Source organism: Trachinotus anak, unplaced genomic scaffold (assembly GCF_046630095.1).
Source record: "Trachinotus anak isolate AG129_WGS33_773 ecotype Australia unplaced genomic scaffold, CSIRO_AGI_Tana_v1 ptg000010l, whole genome shotgun sequence".
Taxonomy (NCBI): Eukaryota; Metazoa; Chordata; class Actinopteri; order Carangiformes; family Carangidae; genus Trachinotus; species Trachinotus anak.
Genome location: NW_027273861.1, coordinates 23,710,262 through 23,731,297, shown reverse-complemented (window position 1 = coordinate 23,731,297; position 21,036 = coordinate 23,710,262). Strand labels below are relative to the sequence as shown.

The window sequence follows — 21,036 nt, the reverse complement described above, 5'->3', positions numbered from 1 at the left end:
TTTTCCCTTTGCTCCGGTCATAATTACTACGGCCACGAGACATCACCTGACAATGAACGTAACTATGGGTCTTAATAACCTGCTGGACAAATGACCTATGGGCTCGTTTTTTACAGGTAAGTGTTGCTCACTTACTCTGGCAAATTGTAAGAGGAGTGCTGACATCTTTATGTATTAATTCTAACCAGACTTTGAGTATGTGGTGTGGAATTGAGAAGCTACTGAGCTTTGTTTTCCTCAGGTCCCACAGTGAAAGGGTTTAGGAAGCCACACTGCCTCCTAATTAAAATGGGTAGCATGCCAAAGTTCCCAAACATGTAGCAACAGATATTTTGCCTGAGGCGCAAAGAAGGACTGCACTTTCCACTTTGTTGGATGACACCGCTGAGATTCTCCAGGAAAAAAAAAAGTATTTTGTCAGGCTCGCATTTTACCGGCGCACAACCCAATAACCCTACTAACGCACTCTCGGCCTGTGATTTGTTCTCGTTTGTCATCGCAGAAAGTGCAAGGATAAACAGTGAAGACAGAAGTGGACGAGCTGCGTCGGCTGCTGCTCTCCACAACCTCCCATCAGGGAGAGGGTGGACAGGCCTGAGGAGAGATAATTAGTATCACCCTCACTGATTTGTGTAGATTAATGTACTTCAAAGAAAAAAAAACTTGATTCTATTTTCGCTTGCTGGTAATGCCACATGATCTGAAGTTGTTCAAGCATAAATGTTCAGTATCAAATAATGAAGCAGGATTTGCTGTATATATATATATATATATATATATATATATATATATATGTATGTTTGCGATATAATAAAGAACACTGTCACTCAAGTTCATCAAATGCTTTTATAAGCTCAGATACGTAAGCCTATATGGTCTTACCATGGTAATACTGCACTTGTGGTTGTTTTTTTCCTCTGTTGTCACCATCTGTGGTGTGAATCACTCATTGCTGTGGTGTTTCTGCACTGCTCCTGGCAGTCAGAGATCGCCTGTCAATCAATGTGGATGCTACTGTGGTGTCTCCTGCCCTGGATTTTCTCCCTTGATGAAGTTTCTCTTTGTCTCTTTTCCGCTGGCTCTCTTATCGTAATATGGTTCCACTTCTATTTTGAACAAAGGGGAAACCATAAAACCTATCACTGTGTGTGCACCGGAGGATGGATCATGCCTGTATAAAGCAGTGTGGCTTTTAAGTACTATAAGAGTAATACATTTTTTATTGTGGTGACTCTGCACTCCAGCATATTGGATTTAAAATGAAACAACGCTGTGTGGTTAAAGTGCTGAGTTTCAGTTTTAATTTGAATGTGCTTACATGCAAATCGAGTCAATAATGTAGCTAATTTAAACATATGTAGACCCTGATTTTAAATAAACAAAAGCAAAAGGATGAATTAACAAACTTAAAGGTTCGTTGAGATTAATGAGCTGAAATTAAGGTGACCGCAACAAATTTCACCAGGATTGTTTTGTGAAACAAACACGTATGAAATCAGAACAGTTTTAAAGATTCTATGATCAAATGAATATGCTGCATATAATGGCTTTCAATAAAGTCTTGTGCCGCGCTCCATTTATCTCAGAAGTCTTTTGTTGGGGCTGGGGATCATGTCAAACCCAAGTTCACCATGTTCCAATGTAAGAAGTTATTCTTGTTTGCTTGTTGGCAACACCAGTTGATAACACTGCATTAGGGAGTATTTTGCACATGCAAACAGTAAATGGCTCTCTACAGTCTCTGGTCGGCAGACACTTCTGTATCTCTACAGTACAGTCCTGCGTTGCAGAGATCTTTACTTTCTGCCTGCTGTTTTGCCTGTAGTTTGGCTTTGGTAAGTGCGTGATCAGTTGAGATCGGGTGAATAAGCCATTGTTTAGTCATAACAAAAAACTGTCTGGTTGCATTTTCAGTATGTTCAGTATCATCAGCTGCATTGTACTAAAGAGGGGCTATGAGTCCTTGACATTGAATGTCAGCATTTTAACCGCATCGCAGCAGTGACACCTCTATACCGCAATGTAAGTCAGTGGTACTTGCAGAGCCTATATGAAATAAAGCCATTTGCAACCCTAATAATAAACATTTAAAATTCAAATTGATGTCTGCACGTACCATTATGCCCACCCGACACTGGAGAAAATATACCTCATCATATTGCATGGCATTAACTATTCTGCTCTTCATGACCCTGGCAGCCTGTGTGCAAGTTACCCATTATATAACAATAGCCAGCTTCCCTTGTGACTGCTTTATGTGGCTAATGGCCAGAGTGCCGTGCAAACAGCACCACACACACGCACGTCTTCAGAGGGCCCTTCAAAGTGCTAACAGGGTTGGATTTGTTTATCTGGGCCCTGGCAGGTTGGACGTCCAGCAGTTCTCCTGCATTGTGGACTGTCTCTGTCAAATTACATTTATAAATAGATTTTGGCTGGATGCTGGCACCACCCCATCATTGAGTCCTTGAGTCCTGGCTGGAATCTGCCATCTGTCTGAAAGCGTTAGGGACTTCTGCCTCGGCTGATGGTGCGTGATGTCGCCTGCATCCTGTAAAAATGACTGTAAGGGATTTGTGTGGGGGTTGATGTACATAGATTCTAAAACTATAGCACTAACAGTTCCATGTTTGATGATATGTAACGCTGTTTTTTTCAGTTGAGTATTTTGTTGTACAAAAGAAGAGAACAGTAATTGCAGAAAATGTTGGGTTGAGGGGGGAAAAGGTATAGTTTTTAGGTTTAGGTTTGACAGGCACTGTAGAGGATTCTTTAGATTTTGACAGTTTTACCCCCAAACCATGAACTGCAAATTATACCTGAAAATGCATATGCTGCAGTCTGTCTTCGGATAGTCTTCAGAGAAAAAAAGACAATCAAAATGTGTTATTTCAGCTTTCTTACCCATGCTAGTTTGTGTAAGTAAATGATCTTTATCTGCATCAGAGCTCACAGGGATAACATCTCTATTTTAGCATGTGTCTGTCATTTAAATAGCATATTTATATTGAAATCAACAAACAAGGAATCTGTAATTTATTATTAGCATATGATTGAGATGGCAGAGGCTGAGATGGCAGTTGTTTCTCTGCTAAGCTAGGTTAGTTACGATTTAGTGGGACTTAGTGAATGTCATCAAATCTGTCAATCTGTCTACCATTAATATTTATAATAAATTAATATAATTGAATACATAAATGTGATTTTGATGTCTCTTCTGGCCCAACATATGCCTTGGTCCTGAAGTCTGGCCCATATGCTTCCACATCTGGGCAGAGTCCTGCTGTTTTTTTTCCCCCACATTGACTGACAGCCAGAAGATTTTCTGGGTGTGCGCCAGAATAAGTCGAGATGTTGAAGTGGCAAATGACACCCATGCTGCATGTGGGCCAAATTCAGGCCATGGAACTAGGCGTATACTGAGCCAGAGGAACAAGCATGTGGCCGGATTTATTTTGCTTTCTGAGGCCTTAAGTCAGAGGCTGTGGTGGCAGTTACTCTTAAGTTAGCTTTTAGCAGGACGATCGTTTTGTGAGCATCATTTTTATCAAATCTGTTGTCTCTTTGTTAATATTGAAATATCATGACTTATAATGACTTAGAGATGGTGGAAATCAAGTTAATTATTATAGAGGTTATGGCAATTATCTTTGCTCTGTTAAGATATTTTAGCTAGTTTAGCAAGTGGTTATTCTCTACACTAACTGGATTTAGTTACTGCCTGGCTTTGTGGTAAAAACTACCAAGATGTCAGGTCATTACCATTTCGTTAAAATGACCTGACATCTTAGTAAGTGAATTCCATTTTTTAAAGTAAAATTATAGCCATGGCTATTGCAGATAACTTTAGCTTGACCTAGCTCTCCTTTCTACAAATGCTAATTTGCTTTTTTTTTTTTTTTTTTTTACATAAGAATTATCATCCATTTCTATCAGACAAAAACTTTAAATGGTGGGGGGGTGGTGGTTCTGTTTATAAGGTGAGAGTCATTATCATGCAAATATGTTTTCTGTACTTTAAAATGTTTATTTCCCTGCTGCGGAAATGAGCTAATGGCTTTTCAGTTGTGACATTTATCATTTTCTTTGTCAAATTCAGTTATTCTTCATCTAAAGCTTCCATTAGGATTCATCAGTCATGCCCACAGAGAGATATTAGTCAGGTTCCAGTCCTGGCTGTTACGGAAAGGTCAGGAGATTTGTCTCTTCCTCAAGTGTATTTTCTCTTCTCTGGTTTCTGAGGAGCAGTGAGCTGTGATGTTAAAGCCGGGCCACAGCCTCCACTCCATCATGGCAGACATCTCAATCCGTTTCCACTGTTAGCCTTTTATACCACGTTTACAGCAGCACAGGTTTTCAATACTGATCAGTCACTGCTCCTTTCCCCTTCATTCATCACCACCTCCTTCCTGCTATTTTTCTCTTTCCTCTTCATCCTTTTCTCTTTCACCTGTACCATCGCCTGCCCTCACTACACTTTATCCTGCAAAGCCTCTTCCTTTCCCCAGTAGCAGACCAGTCTATCGATCTCTGCCTCGTTTTTACCCCTACCTCTTTTACCTCTTCGTTCCCTCTCCCTTTCCCTTCCCCCGCCCTCCTTCGTTTTCATTATTTGTTGAAGGGCTGAGTGCGGCCGGATGCTGGTAATCTGGCGCTCTGATTGCACAGGACATGCATGAATGATACCCAACCATGTTCCCAATATCCTTTCACTTTGAGTCATGACTTTAATCATTACTAATGGAGGGTGATGAATACCAGGGACCAGTTGAGTATTTCATGAATTGCACCTTCCTGGAATCACATGGGCTTTAAGGGGGAAACTGGATTTCCTTGTTGTCCAGTGTGGTAACTGCCAGGTTTGGTTTAAACCAGCAGAGAAAACCCTTGAAATATACACACTAACCTTTTACAGTCATGTCATTACAGCAGCAAGAAGCACAGTCATTAGAGCTTGCAATTTGATGAAGCTTTCCAGCACTGCTGTGGCCAAAACAGGGGCTGAGCTCACAGCTTTATTGGGAGGCTGCGGTTGAGAGTCAACTGCACAACGGCTTGGTTTTTACCCACCAAAAGGAGTGAATTATTTTTATCTTTGACAGAAAAATATTAAAGCAAACTCCTGATATTTTTTTAATTCTTTTAACCCCATGTTGTTGGGTTTAAACAATATAGGGACAAACATCTTTGCAGATGGTCCACGTTTGAGCAAGAAAGGTAGACCAGCTAAAAAGCTGCTGCAATGTAAGCAACAGGGAATTTGCTGTCTGTCTGCTAAAAGTGCTCTTATTTTTGCCACTGACAGGTTCAGACTGTTATTGTTTGTGTCTGACAACATTATGGAAAGGATTCCTACAGAGATATACCTTTTTGTGAAAGAGTAAGGCCATTTTGTTTACCAGACAGCCAGCATCCAGTTCTCTTCAAAGCCCACAAAACTCCACTGACAAAAACAGTAATTTTTATCTCACAGAACACAGGAGTTAATGGCCACCATAATCACAAATAGTTGGTTTGTTCCTGTTATTGTACAAATACTTTGCAATGTTGATTATCACTGGACAGAGCAAAGTAGAGATAAAGCTTATACTTGTTTTTATGTCTTCAAGTGCAAACTTCATCCTTAACTCTGTTAAATGGCAATGAGGAAAACATATCAAAGATGCTTCCTGATGTGAATTGCAAACACTGGATTAACTTGAATCAAAGAATGCAAATGACTGAATTAGTGGATTGAAACTAACTAGTTTATATGTGAGGGAGCTCAGGGAGGGGAAAAAAAAAGTTTGTTTACACTTGAACAGATGCGTAGTATTGTATTGTCTCCAAACAGAAGTCAGTTCCAGTGAATTCATTTTTGTATTGAATAGAATATTAAAAATAAAAGAAACGGTGTTGTGAAAAATGTTCATGGGGCATATTCCAAAACAACAAAAAAAATATTGCAGAATCAAATCTTCATTGGCACGGTAATTTCAATTTCAGTCATGCAGCTCTGTTATATCTCAGAGGTTTTCTTCGTGGTGCTAAAGAGCGCGTGTAATCTGAGTCTCCCATTGAGATTTTATCTTCGGTGGGACATCATGCTCAGGAATGTTGAACGATGACCTGTGCCCTGAAACAGGTGGCGTGGCATAAAAAAAATCCTTAATGATAGCCTGGAGTGTTTTGAATGCAGTATATAGCAGACACTGTCATTTTTCTACTTTAATGCACTTCCAGTCAAACGGAGCCAAATAAGCATTGCCAAGTTAACGAGAGTCAGTGCAATAAATTCTGGATTCTCCGTCAACATCAAACCTGACTTCAGATAACCAAGGGATGTAATCTGTTTGTGAGAAGAAGGCGTGGGCTATGGCATTTCTTGCCTGCAGTCCTCTCCTGCCTCCCCTGTCTCGTCTCTACCTGACTTCACGAAGTGCACCTTTGACTATACCTTCACTTCCTGCTAAATTGGAATAAATTTGTACCTTAAACTGTCAGAATCCACTTTGTGACTCCAAACGTACATATTTCTGGGACTCTTTTTCCGCAAACTTTCACTTGTGCCTGTGAAAAATGTACTTTTCAGTATAACAGTATTCTGCTTCTGTACATCTGGTTTTGTATGTGCGCCACAGTTGTTCTAGGATGTCACACTTCTCTCCAAGGAACCAGCAAAATGTACAGAATATTATAGGGATGTTTTTCACACTTAGATAAAAAAAAGATTCTCTCCACAAGACCCGAGGGATGATGAAGATCATGCTACAGTCAAAGAACATACAGACATACATAATATATAAGTAGATACCTTACTCATTTCCAGAGGTACATTTGAAAGAAATATACTTTTGCTGTTTGTTATTCAGTTTTTAGAAATAGATACAGCTGACATTATGTATGTGAAGCAGACTGTAATAGTAAATATTGTGCAGAAATGTGTGCTGAGATGCATCCTCTGTTTCGAGATAATAATGATGTGATATCTCCCAGAAAATCTACCTAAACTATCTACCTGCTGTGATAACAGTTGAACTGAGGATGATACAGTGGCACAAACTCTTACATGGGCGCATACAAAGTAAAAAATAAAGCTGTTGTCTCTTTGCCTGTGGCTCTGGCATCAAATAAGACCTTGCCGCTGTGCAGCTTATCTGAGATGAACATCTCGATATTCTCGCCCTCCGCTGTCTTCGCCATTTCAGCTTCCTCCTCCCTAAGACTCCCCTGCTCAGTGATTAGCGGCTTAAAATATACCATTGTGTGAACTTCACTCATTTTACAGCTCCCTAAACAGAATCACTGAAATGTACAGGTGATTAGAACGAGACTGACAGGTGTGTGGTGAAGTCTGTGGAAAAAGTGCAGGAGCCCCTGCTCTCCATTAGTTTAATTAAATTACCTTAATCTGATACAGGCTATTTCAAGTCATCACCCAATTATATGCTCTTTTTTGCTGGTGGCCCTGAGCACTGGAGTGTATATTTACGTATTGCCTCCCTCCATCACAACACACACACACACACACACACACACACCCATAAATACACACACACTTATGCAAGCTGAAAGTTTAGTTCTGTTTGGCAGCCTTTCAAAATCATATGCATTCATTTTTAATTAAAATCTAAATTTAGGTGTTTTGCTGGGGAATATTTTGTATTCTCCAGGTACTCTGAAGAGTTCAATGTTTAATTCATTTCTCATCACTCAGCCTTGAGATTGTTTGTCTTCACATTGTTTCTACCTGACCAGAACTTCTCTGAATGTTTCACTAAAAGTTAATGCATTTCTTCAAGGTCCACTGACTACAATATTACCTTTTTTTATTAATGATCATGGTTATGTTTGTAGAAAAATACACATTATTTGCCTGGTTTGTTCAGAATTATGTTTGTAGATGGTCTGATTGTTGAGTGCAACCACACGTAGTTGCAAAAGGAAACAATGGAGAAAAGATACAATGGGAGAGGTCTTTGGTCTCAGAATAACAAGAGGTTATTCAATTTTCTTTGACCACACCTTTCCTGAACAAATGCCATGTAAACGATCCTGGACTTGGTCGCTCCAGCTATAAGTTAATCCATCACTCAGTCTGTGTGCAGTTTCAAGCTAAATAAGGTTGTACCATTATAAAAACTGTCTTAGCTAGTTGTAGCTAACATGAAATGTCATGTAAAATCATTCCAGTTTACAAAAAACTTTTACATTACTTTTACTCTTAATGGGTAAAGATTAGCAAGCTAATAATAGCTTCATCAGTTAACAGAAGCTCGTTCAGCTGGTTCAGTTAGCTACAGATAAGATTAGTGGCTAATCTTTCCATAACAAGGTAATGCAACCCATTTTAACTCAGTGATAAATAAATCCCCACTTAGAAAAGAGTACTTTATAAGTTAACTAATAGCTTAGCTGCTGCAACTGGTTGCTAACATTGAGAGATATGCTTAAAATTAATATCACAATATGGATAAAAGTATTTGATGGGATTGTTGCTCAATGCAACTTGAATTGCTGAAATTCCATCTAATCACTTCACAAAAACATAACCTTTTTTTTTTTAGTTTATAATAAAAAATGTGTTGTCTTTAACTTTGACACCAGAAGTATGTTAAGTATCTAATTCATGTATCATGAAGGACCCCAGAGAAAATACAAACACAACTACAAAAAGGATGAATTCAGTACATTTAATTGTTATTTGATTCATTGCACATTTGCTCAAGTGCAGTTATACTCAATGTAAAGCTTTAAAAAATACAATCTCAGTCATCTCTGACGTGATTCTGAGTGCTTTCATTATGATTTTTTGAAAATAAAATACAGTATATGACAGATAAACCTTCTCCATAGAGTTGTGTTCTTTGAATAATATGTAAAGTAAACACTGAGAAACAGGGCAGCATAACTGGTCAACGTCAAAGATACTTTCATTCATATTTAGGTAGTGTAACTTTCGACATAAATCACATACATTTCCCTTTGTCTGTGTAAACACAATTGTGTTTTAATTTTTGTTTTTCTTTTGAGATTTGTAGAGTGAAACATACTGTAGTCCCCTTTAGAGGATAACCCCCACACTTTCTGTTGGCACCTGAATTATCATAAACACCACTCTTGAGTTGCACTTGTGCAAGCTCCACATCATTCACACCCTCCACGTTCCTCTTTAGAAATAGCTCACCAGGTTTACAATACTGAACATTTTTCCTCAAATTAAAAAAATAGTTTGGATCATCAACTGTACACAATACCAAAAACAATGTGCTTTTTCCCCATATAGTGTATAGTGCTGAGTTCAACATGCCCTCCACCAGCTGTAGTTAGAGTGAACCCATCTCCCTTTTTCTGAAGCAGGTGGTAATCACAGGACGCATCACGGAGGCCTCTCTCCGTGAAACTTTCGGTGTCTGTACCTGCCGTTTTTTTCCTTGGTCATGTTGATACAGGCGTTGTGCTTGTTGCTCTGCAAGTGGTTCCAGTACTTGATGAGTTCATTGGGGTGGAACTGATGGGACGTGATCAGGTGGCTGTACTTACAACTGGAGTAAGACACCCGCCAATGGTTGAAGAGGAACTCGTTGGGAGGGGGTGTTGGGTCAATGCGCAGCTTCGCCAAGCAGATCCCCACGTAAACGTCTTCCAAGTGCAGCCTGCGTATGCTGAGAGAGGCCTGGTAGATCAGCTCAGCCATGTCCCCTGAGAACACGTACCCCGTGCCTGAGCAGAATATTGGGTAGCGCTCGCTTGGGTACAGCTCCGGCGGCATGTACCACTTGCTGTCCTTGTTTCGGTTTGGTGCATAGCCCCTCATCAGGTAGCCGGTGAAATACCTCTGCTTGGGAGGCAGCTCGGGCTTCAGCAGCTTTTGGATGAGATATTCGGTGTTGACAAACATGTCGCTGTCTGTCTTCATCACATAGGAGGCATGTGGGCAATAGGTGGCCACCCAGTTCATGCCCATCAGGGTTTTGATGGTCAGATTGTAGTACGTGTCCTGATAGTCCTGTTGGATGATGTCATGGTAAACATGGCTCTCTTCCTCTATGCTGCTCTGAAGGAAGGTGTCTGAGCTTTTTCCTGTGCCGAGCAGGAAAAGACGGACAAACCCCAGGCCCATCGCTACGCTCTCATTCCCCCAGGTCTGGCGGATGGCACTGCGGGCATCGGCCTGGCCGGGCTCTGCAGCGATGAGCAGTATGAGGAAGGGTGTGGCATCCCTGCACTTGAAGGGCTCGTTCAGGATGTAGCGGTAGGGCTGAGCGCTGAGCCTCCCACCCACACCCATCTCCTTCTGTAAACTGTTGTTTGTGCTCATGGAGTCCCCAAGCCCCATTACACCCATCCTGGCTCCTCCTCCACCTCCACCTCCTCCTCCACCCCCCCCCCCTCCTGCCTCTCCTGCCGCCCCCTCCGCCTGCTGAGAGCTGAGGTTGAGCAGAGGCTTTGGTGCTACATACCCCGTCTCCCTCCACAGGCTCCTCAAGGAGCTGCTCTGGTTGGCTTCTCCCTTGGGGCTGCGAAAGCCCCTTATGGTGTAGGTGAGTGGATTTTCCCGGGGCCCACTGCGTCCCGGCAGCCAGTCCTGGTGGCTGAAAAATAAGAAGAGGGTGAAGAGCAGAGCCAGTGAGAGGAGGCCTGCCACATGGGTCCGAAAGAGCGAACGCTTGACGGTCCAGGTCATCTTGATGGGACAGCAGTGCCGCCGTCTCCACTGCATGGTGCAGGTCGGGGTCGCAGGAGGCTGCTGCTGCTCAAGAATGGGCGGCGGCGGCAGTCACATACAGTCAACTCAAACATGTGGTGGCCAACAATCAGAGGGTTATCTGAGCTGGCAGACGGGTTGGAGTGAGCCTCCTGGTGGAGTAGGGAACAATTGAGTCCACCAGTGCAGCTTGGAGCAAATTCAAAAGGGCTCCTGGTGGAGCTATGAGGGCGATGATTCCCTGGCCATAGAGGCTTCTCCCTGGCTCTTCTTTGGCACTGTAGACAAACACAGGGTCATGCTCTTTGTCTTGTCTCCTTCAGGATATGATAAGGGTCACCTCCTCTGTGTTTGGTCTCTCTAATCTGAAAAGAGAAAAAAGAAAAAGAGAAAACAGTCTTGGCGGTGGTCCAAAAAGCAACTGCTATTCGCTGGCACTGAACCATGTATCAATTGTTTAAGTTGCAGATGTGTTTTTTATTCTATTGTGGGAAGAACGGGGGTTGCTTCTTAATCATTTTATTTATGGTTTCTTTTGGAACACTCAACAACAAACAATAATTGTGAATTAATTTCTTCGAGATGCAAAAGCCCCAATTATTTTTTTTCTGTGCATGGATGCAGAGCCCACAATAGTAAATGGCAGAATTAGTATGACAGCTTTGTAGCATCTTTGATTGGACAGGGACTTGGAACACAGCATGGTGTGGGGATGTGACTTCTCGAGGAAAGAAAACAGGAAATTTAGAAATTACTGTTGCAAGCATCTCAGTGGAAGAAGGGAATGCTGTTGCAAAAATGCCTATGCATCTGTATGACTGAAAAAGGTAGATCCAGATGTGTGCCTCTTTGCTGAGACAGGGTGCAAAACAATTTTTCAGATTAATCCAACCTCGCAGTAAACAGAACCGACTGAGCACATTTTCCTGTTGCTTTACACAATGATAGGAAATAAGAACATTTCCTACATGATCACAAACTCATCTGGCAGTTAAGACCATCTAAAAATATTGAAGAATAGACAATGTGTCTGAGCTGGTGCTGAGATAGTGAAGTGGTGGTTGCCTCTTGCATGTCATTATTCAGCTTAACGCCTGGGGCAGAAGTATAAATTGCAGGTTTGCTCAATGTGGGGCCGGCTAACGCTACACCGAGCCGCTTGGGCAAGCGAGTGTCATCAGCCCCCCACCACGCGTCGACAACTAGGGAGGAGATGCATCAGTCAGAATGAGTTTTCAGGGTCCAGCAGGCAGTGGTGCCAAAGCCTGAGCCAGCCTCTGATGATAAGCCCCCATTCACCTTCCACCTTCGGCTTATCGACGCTGCCTACTGTCTAGCTGTGGCCACCCAGGCTGCCCGATCTCCAAACACACACACAGGCATAAATACAGGACATACAAGGAAACATGCACAAAAGATGCAAGATACACATGCAAACACACAGAACACACAGACCAAATGTGATGTGTGCGATTGCATCTGTTGCCCTCAGGGAGCTGTGCACCAAGGGAGGCACAAAGGCGATCATGTATGCGCACATTGATTCTCTAACTCTCCAAGGCAAACAATCAGTTTGCACAAGCACAACATTTACTGTGCATTGCACTCTATGATATGCACACCAAATACTGCATACATAATCGTTTTTTTGTGTTCACGGAGGCACACAACAACACAAAACCTAATGCAGACCAGACTTAATGATATACAGAGCAAACCTACTGCACATACAGTCACATGTGTATATAGAAGATGCATGTGCACTAAAAACATAATTATGTCAACACTAGACACATACATCATCATTGCTGTGCATTTGAACTTGCAGGTTGTGCTAGATGTTAGTGAATATTAATGTAGCAGCAGAGCAAGTGAATCCATCCTTCCTACCTGAGTGTTTTAATTTACTGGCTGCCTGCGCTGCTTTTTTTTTTTTTTTTGGTTTATTTGTTTGCTTGCTTTTTTAATAATTTGAATTTGCTGAACAACAAAGCATTATTTTGTGCAGCTGCTACATGCCGGCTTAGTGTGAGGCAGATTTTCTAAACTTCCAATTTTCATTTCCTGCTATGTTTGCTCATTCGTCATGACAACTGGCAAGGAACACGATAACCTTTTCAGGCGAGTGAGCTTACCCAGCGCAAGCAATTACAGGAGAATGAGAGGGGCCAGAGCCGGCTTTGTTTTAAAGGTTAACATACTTTACGTCGAAGCATATCCAGCGCTTCTCCTGTCAACTAAATGAACATCTAGTTACATGAGCTCTGATGAAGTGTGCACAAACAGAGGGGCACATACACACATAAATACGTATGAACACAGAGACACACACTCGTAATGGATGCCCACACACGGGCACATCCACCCACCCACACGCTCACATGTAGACGACCATGAATGGCTTAGTGTGTGACTTTATTTTCTTGTTTTCGGTGTAAAAAAGCCAATTCCGCTGAGAGATCAGGCATCCGTTTTTACTTTTTTAGCAGTTCCATTTAATCTGCCAATGCCTCTCCTCATTAATTCATTTTCTTGCCTCCCATCAATGTCACTTCTATGCAAGCCAATTAGTTACACTAGCACTAATTAAAGCCCCAGCGATTCTGCAGCGGTCAATAATCAGAACGAAGGCTGGGGGAATGACACAGTGGTGACATACTAGGCATACATTATAGCATCGCCCCTGTCACCGCATCAGCTTCAAGCCTAGAGGAAAAACAAAACATAATAAAGACGAGAAACACTTTCAACAGCGAGATGGACACACATAAACACACACACACACACACACACACACACACACACACACACACACACACACACATACCGGACACACACACACACACATTCTCCACAGGTAGATTTCTCTGTTTCCACGCCTACATAAACTGTCTGGCCCGTTTTATGCCTCTGCAAAGTGTGTAATGCATGCAAAACAAGCTTTGCTGATGTCGATGAGGATATGACCTTCATTCAGTGAAACAGTGCACTTTGTGATAGTGACACATTTTCCTCAGGAAAAAACGCAGCCTCCATTGGCGAGCCATTTAGAGAGGCTGTTCGCTGAAGTTCGAGGTTAAATTCTGCTTTATTGAAACAGGCCTGGCTGATTATGTGGCTGACTGAGGTTCTCCCTTTTGTTTAATAACACTGCCTTAGAAGTAGCAGTCCTCATTCTAATTCAGCCACTACATTTCTAGATTTATTTAAATATTAAGTTAAGTGTCGTGACTCATTGTGGTTTGTGGCACTCATCAGGGTGAACAACAAAACACAAATTTAACAAAGAAGTCGTGAATCTCGTAGCTGAATGAGGACCATAGGTTGGTGGGGATGCAACTAACAATTATTTTCATTATTAAATGATGAATTAAAAATTCCCATCACAATTTCTATAAAACCTGAAGTTACTTTAAAGGTCCCATATTTTAAACTTTTATAGTATTTTATTTAAAAGGTTGATATCCAGAAGAAGATATATTTGATGTTACAAGAACCAAAAACCATCAAAGTGTAGTTTTACATCTCCTCTCTCAGGCTTCTCTCTGGAGCTCTAGGAGCAAGAAATCTGTGAGCCAATCAGAGAAAAGAACTCTGAGCCTCTCTTCTGATTGGCTCACTGTTTTCTGAGTGACTGAATAAAAATATAGCAGATTTTAGGTAAACTCTCAGAGAAACCAAATCCTGCAAGGTTGGATGGTGGGTCCAGGTGGGCGGGGCTTTGGCCATGGCTGAGAGTGGTGACTGCTTTGTTGTGACATCACAAAGTTACAAAAGTCCAGACAGCTTGTTTTAAGGCTCAGTTTCTGAGTACAGGCTGTGAATGTTTCTCTGTGGAGTGAGGCTTTGATGCTTTCACAGTATTAATATAGAAACTAGACCTGCTTTATAATCAAAGCAGCTCTCACTTTATACAATATGGGACCTTGAATAATAAATAAAATAAATATCATTTCTAATATGAGTGAGGTACCTCAGTGCAGCTTTAAAATGTAAAGGAGCTTTTTTAAACTGTAGAGAAAAGTAGAGAATCTCAATACTTTGTCCACCACTGGCTTTTCGTAACTCAAGCACTTGGCTGACTGGTGAAAAAACAGCTGTATGAGTCATATGAGAATGATGTATATTGTTCCTGATATCACAAAATGATGGTCTCACAAAGGTTTTTGATCTTGATGCAGCAAAGTTATAATATTGTCTATTCAACTTCCAAATGAAAAACAATGAAACTAGGCTCTTTCGGTTCTATTTAGCCTTAATTCTCCAACAGACCCTGGACTGCTGCAGTTGAAGGAGGCTTCACCAACTTTAAATCAGTGAAGGAGTTTGTCTGTCTGTTGCTTTATCGTAGCCTGGTGAGAATACTGTTGGTACGCCCGAATGAATAGGGCCAGCGGTGAACAAGGAGGACGCCCACTGTTTTGTTCCTATTTAATTTAAGACTCTGCCCTGGCTCATGGTCTCCACTGTCAGCATCCAGTTGTGAACCAAAACAAGGAAGCTAGAAATGCCTTTTGTCTTTAGAAACAGCTTCATCTTCAATCACTCAGCCTCTCTTTGAAACCCCTCTCACCGTTGCTTTCTCTGTGTATTGCTTATGTTGGCAAGAAATACTTTCTGACTATTTCTAACTATCAAACTACTTTCACTGCTATTGTGGTTTGGCCTGCACAGCAATGAATTTTAGGAATATCCCATCTGCTTTTGTGCTCATCAGGGAATTCCGTCATGGGCTTGATTCATACCAGATGCTTGAAGGACAGAAAGCTGTTGGAGTCCAAACCTCTCACTCTTTGGCAATTCTGTGGTCTTGTTCTTAATCCCTCCTTTTCCTGGTCACTTTCCTCAACCCTGTTCAGCTGTCTGACTGTTGTTTACCATCTGCAGCAAAAAGTTCACAAAGACTGCCAAGAAAACAAGAGGAATCAGTGTAAGTGAGAGAAAGTCACTCCCCCTGACTTTCTCATTCTCTCCGTCTGATTTGTGTGAGTTACTTGAGCAGCTGCTAGTCCAGGTTTTCTTTACTAAAGTCAGTAATGGGGTTTTTTATATTCTTGAGCAATGTTTCATTAAAATTTTATTATATAATACAGTGGTTCCCAACCTTTTATTCTATTTTTCATCGTGAACTCACGTAGCCCTTCATCCAACACCAACCGTCATGTTCCAAACATGTTCATTTGCACTGATATTAATCTGGATGTCATTAAACACTACCCTAACTGTATCAAAGTCGATCTTGTTACAATATTTTCTATTTCTTTTTATACTGAGGTTGGTTTGGGGCCTTACTGCTAGTGGTAGAAGATGTTTCAAACACTTATCCATTACTTTTTTCCAGCCATACATTCACTTTTAGCTCACTTGTTTATTCATTATTCTCATTTCAACCATTTATCTGTGACATTTAGCTATTTCATCAGTGTCTTCATTAATTTAGTTAACTATTTCAATAGTTTATCCATTACTTTTAACTCCTGATCCATGGCTTTTAGCTAAACTTGAATAGTTTATTCATTACTTTTTAGCATTTTTATCACTTTAAGCTAACTCTTAATACTTCTCTGCTCACTTGCTAGCTAGTTATCAAGCAATCTAAATTGCAACACATGGAGTCCAGGTGTACATAATTATTTTTGTATTGCATTGTGTGTATCACTACTACTACTACTGGGCAGCACTCTCCTTAAATTCAGATTTGTTTTTTGCATAAATTTACCAGTGTTGGTTTCACTTTCTCTCTCCTGTTGTGCAATGTTTAGTGAAGCAGAAAGTTTCAGTTTTACCTGCTGAGGTTTTCAGAGATCTGCTGCTGAGATTTATGCCAGAACCCAAATACAAATACAAATGGAGGTGAGGGTGATGACATTTAAAAATTTCACAGCAACAATCTCTCCACAAAACAGTGTGCATGTTCCTCTGGATGAAGTTTGCTGTGTGGAGTTTTCAGTAGAACAAGAAGCAGTCCTAATGAAAAAAAAAAACTGCAAGGAAGAGAGGAAATGTATTTTGGGGTATCTGAGTGAAGTGACCCTTTGAAAATGTTTGGTGTATATGTGACTCAACTAGGATAGGACCGCTGGGAGAGGGAGGGTTGAGTTCTTGCTAAGTGTTTCAGAGCAGACGAGTGACAGAAGATGACCAGCTGTATTTATTTTTTTCTTTAGCCATCATCACTAGAGGCTTGTCAGATCTGGGCCAGGCCAGTGCAGACCCACATCACACAACATGACCATATCTGATCCTTAAAGGGTCAGTTCACCCAAATTACAAAAACCTCTCTGGTGGTGTCTAACAGTGAAGACTGTGGGTCCGGGAAGGTCTGCGTTCACTTTAATAATGTTAAGGCAGGAGTTTTATTTTGAAAGAAATGAATGAAAACAGTTCCCAGTGCAGACAGGAGCTGTCTCTTTGAAGACATTTTACTGTTGATTTTTTTACAGCTGAAATAAAGTCCACTAATCAATTAGCTGCATGACGGTAATTAATTAGTAACTACTATGATTATCCTTTAGTCATCGTCATTTTTGAGGCAAAAATCCCAAACACTCCCTAAATTCAGATTCTACATTGAGTGTTTTATTCTTTTCTTTGTCTACAGTGACAGCAGAGTGAATATCTTTGGGTTTGAATTTGAAGATGTCACCTTGGGTATTAGTTTAACTGTAATGATTATTTTTATATATAAATATAATATATTTATATTTCAAAGAGCAAGCACTTAAAAAATTAATCAAGAACAACAACAAAAAAAAACATTAACATCAGCTGCAGCCCTGAACCTACCAAACACAAAATACAATCCCATTCACTTGTATTGTATTGGCATGGTGACAGAAATCTAAGGCCAAATTTACAAGTCAAAGCTATATAATATAGTTATTTGTCCTTTAAAAAAAAGGTTTGAACAAAGGATTGAGCAGCCTCTTTAAATGTGACTCAAAAATACAAGAGACCTGTGGGAAATAAGGCTTTGGCAGCTCTGAGCCACTGTAGTTGTTGTAAATATTATATGACAGTGATTTTCTTCTACTCAATCAGAGCGATATCCACGCCTTCTCATTGTGCTGCTGCCAACTTTTACCACTGAATTTAATTCTAGCAGTATTTCTGTTTTACTTCATTAATAAAGCCCGGCTGCTTTCTGGATTCTCCTCACTTCCACTCTTTTCGAGGACGTAGGTTCATATGTCAAAGCAATAAATTATGACGTGGTTTGAAAATTAGACCCTATTAAAGTTTCATAGTCTGGTGGGCAGAGCGATCACCCTGATGGTGAGCTTAGATGCTGTTTTTTTCAGCAGTTAGCAGATTTCCCTAAGTGTCCACAAGCTTTAGTGCCAAGTACCTCAGACAGCTGTGTGATGAAGTGGATTAAAAGTCCTGTTAATGGCACTGAATCAATGGAAACCTCCAGTCGTTGCCTCTTGGCAGGTCCAAGGAGGGGATTCCTAAATTTGATTTGAGTACAAAATGGACTGCTGACCCTCATTTGATGACAGAGGTTCTACCTTCAGGAATCTCTGATAGGAGAAAGTACTCTGCTCTGGGCAAGGAGGAAGGAAAGCTGACACCAACATTCATCCCTAGGGAGTGAGGTAATAGCAAAAGCAAAGTATTCTTAATTTTGCAGGGATGTACCTGCCTTGAGCACCTTCCTGAGGGGCCCTTTCATCATTTTGGAGAGCCACTGGGGGTCCAGAAAGTGCCTAATGGGAGAGGAGATGCAGGATGTTGGGACACAGAGGAAGGGCACGGGTGGAGAAACTGATGGGCTGGATGGATGGATACTAGTCAAGGCAGCTGGGAAAGGTGGATGGCTGGATGTAATGGAGGGGAGATGAGGGCGGGGAAGGCTAAATGAATAATGAGGATGTGGGGGACTGATGAGACGTGCAGTGCTGCCTACCTCCTCCTCACCATGCTGCTGCCGCTGCGGCTGCCGACAGGGCTGTATGAACCCTGGTGCCTTTACTCGCCATCACCGCCTCCTCGGTTCGGGAAACAACCTGGGCTTTAGTGCCTCCCCTTCTCCCCGCTCCCTGTCCTAATCACACTGACACCTCGGATGTGTTACGTCCCTCCTCGTCCTCATCCCCACAGGCTCCACAGACCTGCGGGTTTTTGGCTCTCCTGCTCCTGCTGCGACTCCTCCTCTCCCCTGCTCCTTGCGTCTGTTAGCCTGCACACCGCGGCTCCCCTCTACCTCACTACTCCAATATTTTCTGCTTCGCTGTTGTTACCTAATCTTAACCAAGTTTATGTCCCTTTCCAGAGGCGTTTCTTAATGTAAATGCAAGAGATACCGCCACAGCATCCACGCACGCTTATCCGGAGCCCGACCGCAGTAAGGATGAGAGTACAGCGGCGGCAGAGCAGCGGGAGCGCGGATGGTCCTTCAGGATGCCCGGCGGGCTGTTGTACAGTAGAAGCGGAGTGAAAACGAGGGAGAAAAACAGAATTAAAAAAAAAATCTCCTCTTCCACCCCTGAGTCCAATCACTGCCAAAACATGTTCCCCGAGTACTGAAGGAAAAACAAAAACAACAACTGGTCTACCTGCAGCTGCCCGCTTCGGTTTATCAGTCCGCTCCTGTTATCTTCCCTCCGCTGCGCCTTGGCCCGACCCCTGTCGGATTTCGTGGCCGGGCAAGGCAGCTGGTGGCCCGGGCAGGCTGACTGTCAGACACCGCTACACTGACGGAACTCTACAACGTCACTGCATTCTTAGCGGAGCATCTCACGTGACCCAGTTAGATGCTCATGCTGCGTTCAAGGGTCGTGGGGCCAAAAAAAATAAATAAATCCCTCCCTCAACATACACACACACACACACACACACACACAAGAACACGCCCCAACTTAAAAGCTGGTCCGACATATAAAGCTTACTAAAGGTAAAGTCTTGCACTTTACTGAAGTCTGAGAGAGCGACATTACATTAAATGGCAGTTACTATGATTGTCGACAAGCACCGATTTGGATTAGGCTACTATAAGTTTATCATACATATTGAAATCTTATCGTGGAAATTCACAGCTCTCCCACAGTTTGAAGATACAAACAAAAACACTGATATGGATATCACGTTTTGAAATGAGATTACTTTTTTAGGTGCTAGAGTTGTTTTGTTTTTCATTTCAAAGCCATTAAACCAACCTTACTGAGGACGTCAAAAAGTCACAAATTCTTTTTCTGAAGTATTCCACCAAATTCACGGTTTTTAGATAAAAATAAAACAGAAACATGGAGATTACCATGGATACGCAATCAGAAGGCCTCAAGCATAGATCTGAAATCACATTGTTTCAATCAAAATAAGTTGCCTTTTAGTGGAAAGCTGAGCTGTAATTTTTTTTTTTTTTACACTGTATGACCAAGTGGAGATCCCTCTCAACATTTTTGAGTACTACACTATTGGTCTGAGGATTGGGCTTGGACTTTGAATTCTCTGACAAAGGTTTGGTTAGCAATAGTTTCCTCTTGTTTAAACATTAAAATGCCCCCGTGCACAAAGCCAGGTCCATAAAGAAATGGCTTTCCAGTTTGCTGTGGAAGAACTTGACTGACCCGTACAGAACCCTGACCTCAACCCATCACCTTTTGGAATGAACTGCACCCAAAGCTTAACTGCCCAAAATCAGCATTGGACCTTACTAATGATTTTGTGGCTGAATGGGAGCAAATCCCTGCAGCCATCTTTGTAGATTGATCTTCTGCCTCATCCACGACACAACAAAAAAGCCTTAGAAAATTCATATCCATAGCCATGTCCACGGCTGTCCATGGATACTTCTACTACTGATTGTAAATGTCATGCTCTAAATTTTTATGACCCAAAACATCTGATTGCAGATTAGGGATGATAATCTAAGAATTCAGTAGGGCACTGCATATTCAGGAAAAAAAAGAAAATTTGCAAGCAGCATCTTCAATCTGAAAGCTAAAGTGGTTGTTGTTTCCAAATAGGAAACACATTCCTCCCACTTTCCCCACATTCACATGAATGCAGCATCACTCCTGCCTTTCCCTTCTCTCCTCCTTCTCCCAACCCCACCACGCTGCTCCCCCTCTGTGGGTGAAAAAAAGGGGGATTTAACTGAGGAAGAGCATGGTGGCCAGTGGTTGTCTGGTAACAGCTGGATTTGCCACCATTGCGCTCTTTGTTTAAAGCTGCTGGCATGCTTGGTTTCTGCTGGACCATTTTAACCCACTTTTTATTCAAAATTAAATTTTTGCAGCTCGCAACATTAGTAATGCATCATTATGCACACATGATTAGCAACTATATTTAGCGTCCTTTCACATGTAGACTGACAAAAATAAAACAAATGCACAGCACTGACTCTC

General features: G+C 41.7%; 1 protein-coding gene across 4 annotated transcripts; it reads right to left on the bottom strand.

Moving 5' to 3' along the window:
* Nucleotides 1–8,658: 8,658 nt before the first annotated feature.
* b3galt2 (UDP-Gal:betaGlcNAc beta 1,3-galactosyltransferase, polypeptide 2) lies at nt 8,659–19,474 on the bottom strand. 4 transcript variants are annotated; one of them, XM_071486323.1, is made up of 3 exons: nt 18,597–19,474; nt 18,329–18,396; nt 8,659–11,052 (listed from the first exon to the last, which is right to left on the bottom strand). In XM_071486323.1, the coding sequence occupies exon 3, from the start codon at nt 10,700–10,702 to the stop codon at nt 9,359–9,361; it is 1,344 nt and encodes a 447-aa protein (XP_071342424.1). In that variant the 5' UTR covers nt 10,703–11,052; nt 18,329–18,396; nt 18,597–19,474; the 3' UTR covers nt 8,659–9,358. The 4 variants fall into 4 exon arrangements, with proteins under 4 accessions (XP_071342424.1, XP_071342426.1, XP_071342425.1 ...); XM_071486325.1 differs by lacking the exon at nt 18,329–18,396 and having other exon boundaries at nt 18,597–19,102; nt 19,246–19,474; XM_071486324.1 differs by lacking the exon at nt 18,329–18,396 and having other exon boundaries at nt 18,608–19,474.
* Nucleotides 19,475–21,036: the final 1,562 nt, after the last annotated feature.

What these genes read in the sequence shown, in the direction of transcription:
- b3galt2 (XM_071486323.1), bottom strand. Translation starts at nt 10,702, where the DNA reads ATGCAGTGGAGACGGCGGCACTGCTGTCCCATCAAGATGACCTGGACC.